The sequence below is a fragment of the Echiichthys vipera genome, assembly GCF_963691815.1.
Source record: "Echiichthys vipera genome assembly, chromosome: 20".
Classification (NCBI taxonomy): Eukaryota; Metazoa; Chordata; class Actinopteri; order Perciformes; family Trachinidae; genus Echiichthys; species Echiichthys vipera.
In genome coordinates, this window is record NC_139845.1 from 940,637 (window position 1) to 943,910 (window position 3,274).

Here is a 3,274-nt window from a genome sequence, read left to right on the forward strand (position 1 = left end):
TCATCAGGCTGATCCAGCGCGACCAGCTCATCCAGGTCACCATGACGACCACCGCCACCATCGCCGCCGCCGCCTCCCTGCTCTCCCCGTCCTGGATCAAACCCACCAGCACCGCCGCCGCTGCCGCTGCCACCACCACTGCCGCCATCGCCACCACCGCCACCGCCCCGGGCCCGTCGGCCACACCCCTGCAGCAGAAGAGCCACGCCCACCGCCAGGACGACGCCGCCAACTAGCCCCTCCCCCTCCGGCGCCCCGGTGATGATTTCTCCCCGTCTGAATAAAAACCCGACCATCGTTTTCGGCGCGGAGCTGAAAAAAAATCCACAAAGAACTGAGAAAGAAGCGCCTCTTCACTGGAGTCAAGTATTTTTTAAACCCAACACCTACAGTGCTTACGAGATTTCTTTTTTTATGTTATTTTATATTTATTAATGTTCTTGGCCTTAATGTATTTATTACAAACAAGTTAGACGAGGGCGCGGCGGGCGGGCGGGCGCGCGGCGGCGGCCCCCGCGGATGTTCCCCGGCCCTACAGCCAGGTCTGACTCTCGCGTGAGAGCGAAGCGTCGTTAGCCGCAGTGACAGGACAAACAAAGATGGCGTGAACTGTACATTGATATATTTCCGCGTAGATGTTCGTTCTCATTCTCCTCCGAACGTTTTTTGCCATAATAATAATTCAGGAAATGTTTTCACGCATACGAGCCTTCAAACAAAAGCAGAGAGTAACGTTTTTTCAGTATTAATAGAGTTAAAGTCAAAGAAGAAGAAAGTATTTAAGATAAAAGTACAGAAATTAGCGTTTCTAGTGGAGAGTTTAGTATTTTCATGCTGATGCCTGTTGATTAATGTGCGTTTGGAGGATTCGAGGGGATCGCTGTACATATGTTGTATTATTATTATTATCTTCATCGTCATCATCGTCATTATCGCAGTTTCTGTTTTTACGAACAGCTGTTTTCTGTTCGGCAGCACAAACAACAACAACAACAACAGCAGATCCGTCCCGTTAGCTTCACAAATGCAGTCGTTAATTATTTAAATACATTTAAAAAAACTTAAATCTCAGAAAATATCGCAAAGTTTATTGAAGGTTTTGTGGCGTTTTCTCTGCAAAGCTTCAAAATATCGGGGAAAAGCACATACCTGGGGAGGGGCGTGATATTCAGAGGGAAACCGTGTTAGTTATAGTTTACAAACGTGACTGAGATTTAATAAATGCGACTTTAATCTCATAAATTCACGATTTTAATCTCATAAAGTTACGACTTTAATCTCATAAATTCACGACTTTAATCTCATAAATGTACGACTTTAATCTCATGAATTCACGATTTTAATCTCATAAATTTACGACTTTAATCTCATAAACTCACGACTTTAATCTCATAAATTCACGATTTTAATCTCATAAATGTACGACTTTAATCTCATAAATGTACGACTTAAATCTCATAAATTTACGACTTTAATCTCATAAAGTTACGATTTAAATCTCATAAATGTACGACTTTAATCTCATAAATGTACGACTTAAATCTCATAAATTTACGACTTTAATCTCATAAAGTTACGATTTAAATCTCATAAAGTTACGACTTTAATCTCATAAATTTACGACTTTAATCTCAAAATTACGACTTTAATCTCATAAAGTTACGACTTTAGTCTCATAAATGTACGACTTTAATCTCATGAATTCACGACTTTAATCTCATAAAGTTACGACTTTAGTCTCATAAATTCACGACTTTAATCTCATAAATTCACGACTTTAATCTCAGAAAATATCGGAGTTTTGTCGTCGTAAAATCACGACTTTAATCTCAGCACATTAAGGTTTTTTTCGTGTTAATTTACGACTTTGATCGTGTTTATTACTTTATTCTTTTACCCAAAGTCGCAGATTAGCATCGTATTAGAACTCGGAAATACAGAAAAAGTAGCGTAAACGTATTTTCAGTTAAAGTTAAAGTTACTAAAATCCTCATGATGCGTTCAGGGACAGGTAAAAGCGACAGAAAAGTGAACAATATTTTTGTTTGTGTTGCCGTCACAGAAAACAAAGAGTAAATAACCGTTTGTCCGCGCTGCACTCGAACGCGTCACAGAGGACGCGCGGCGCCCTGTTAAGCCCCTCCCCCTTTAAACCAGTATAGAAAATATGCCAAAAACGTTTCTTTGTTTTTGTACTGGGACCATCGTCCGTCACGTCTTCGTTTCCTCTCCCTGCCTCTTTTATATTTACGTGTTTTCTTTTTTACTCACGAGCGTTTTAACGGCGGCGAGCCCGTTTTAACGGCGGCGAGCCCGTTAATCCCACAGACGAACACTGCCTCAAGTCCAAATCCTCTCCGATCCGGGGTTTTCGTCTTCGTCGCGTCGTCGATCGAAAAAGAGACGAGCGTCAAAGCGAACGGCGCGCTTTCACCGTCGCTGGACTCCGACCACAAAGATGGCGTCCTCCTGGTTTCCCTGAAAACAAGATGGCGGCGTCGCCCGGTTCTGTTGGGTCCGTTTGTCTCACTAGTCTTCCTGCTGGTCCAGAAAGGTTCAGTTTAAGTGTTTAAAACGCGTTTTTTATAATTTCTCGTTCTGTCCTCGCCACGCAGTCGACGCACAAACACGAACAAAGAAGAAAGAATTCGTAAAGTTTTATCGGATCTTTTATCGTTTTTCACGGATCCGAGAAACTTAAAGGTTTTTGCCGATGACGCGACTTCTGTTCGGCGGCGAACGAGTGCGACGCACAGAGAAGGAAGGAAAAGAGAGAAGACGAGAGATTTTACCCAGAATGCATCAGTTCACACTAAAAAAGAAACGGTAACGGCTCGAAACGAAGAAGTTCGTACGACGAGGCGTTTGAGGTCCGTGCGTCTTTATTTTCAATCAGCTGTTAAAAAAAACAAACATTTTTAATCTAATAAAGTTACGACTTTAATCTCATAAAATTACGACTTTAATCTCATAAATTTACGACTTTAATCTCATAAAGTTACGACTTTAATCTCATAAATTCACGACTTTAATCTCATAAAGTTACGACTTTAATCTCATTAATTTACGACTTTAATCTCATTAATTTACGACTTTAATCTCATTAATTTACGACTTTAATCTCGTTAATTTACGACTTTAATCTCATTAATTTACGACTTTAATCTCAAATTTAAGACTTTAATCTCATTAATTTACGACTTTAATCTCATTAATTTACGACTTTAATCTCAAATTTACAACTTTAATCTCATTAATTAACGACTTTAATCTC

At 40.4% G+C, this 3,274-nt stretch overlaps 1 protein-coding gene across 2 annotated transcripts in view; it reads left to right on the forward strand.

The window, feature by feature from the left end:
• Positions 1 to 1,390, forward strand: part of phf21b (PHD finger protein 21B) — a 33,844-nt gene extending 32,454 nt beyond the window's left edge. For both annotated transcript variants that reach the window (XM_083935361.1, XM_083935362.1), the window contains exon 14: positions 1 to 1,390. This exon is cut by the window's left edge. In XM_083935361.1, the coding sequence (XP_083791487.1) occupies positions 1 to 236 (236 nt within the window). In that variant the 3' untranslated portion in view covers positions 237 to 1,390.
• Positions 1,391 to 3,274: the final 1,884 nt, after the last annotated feature.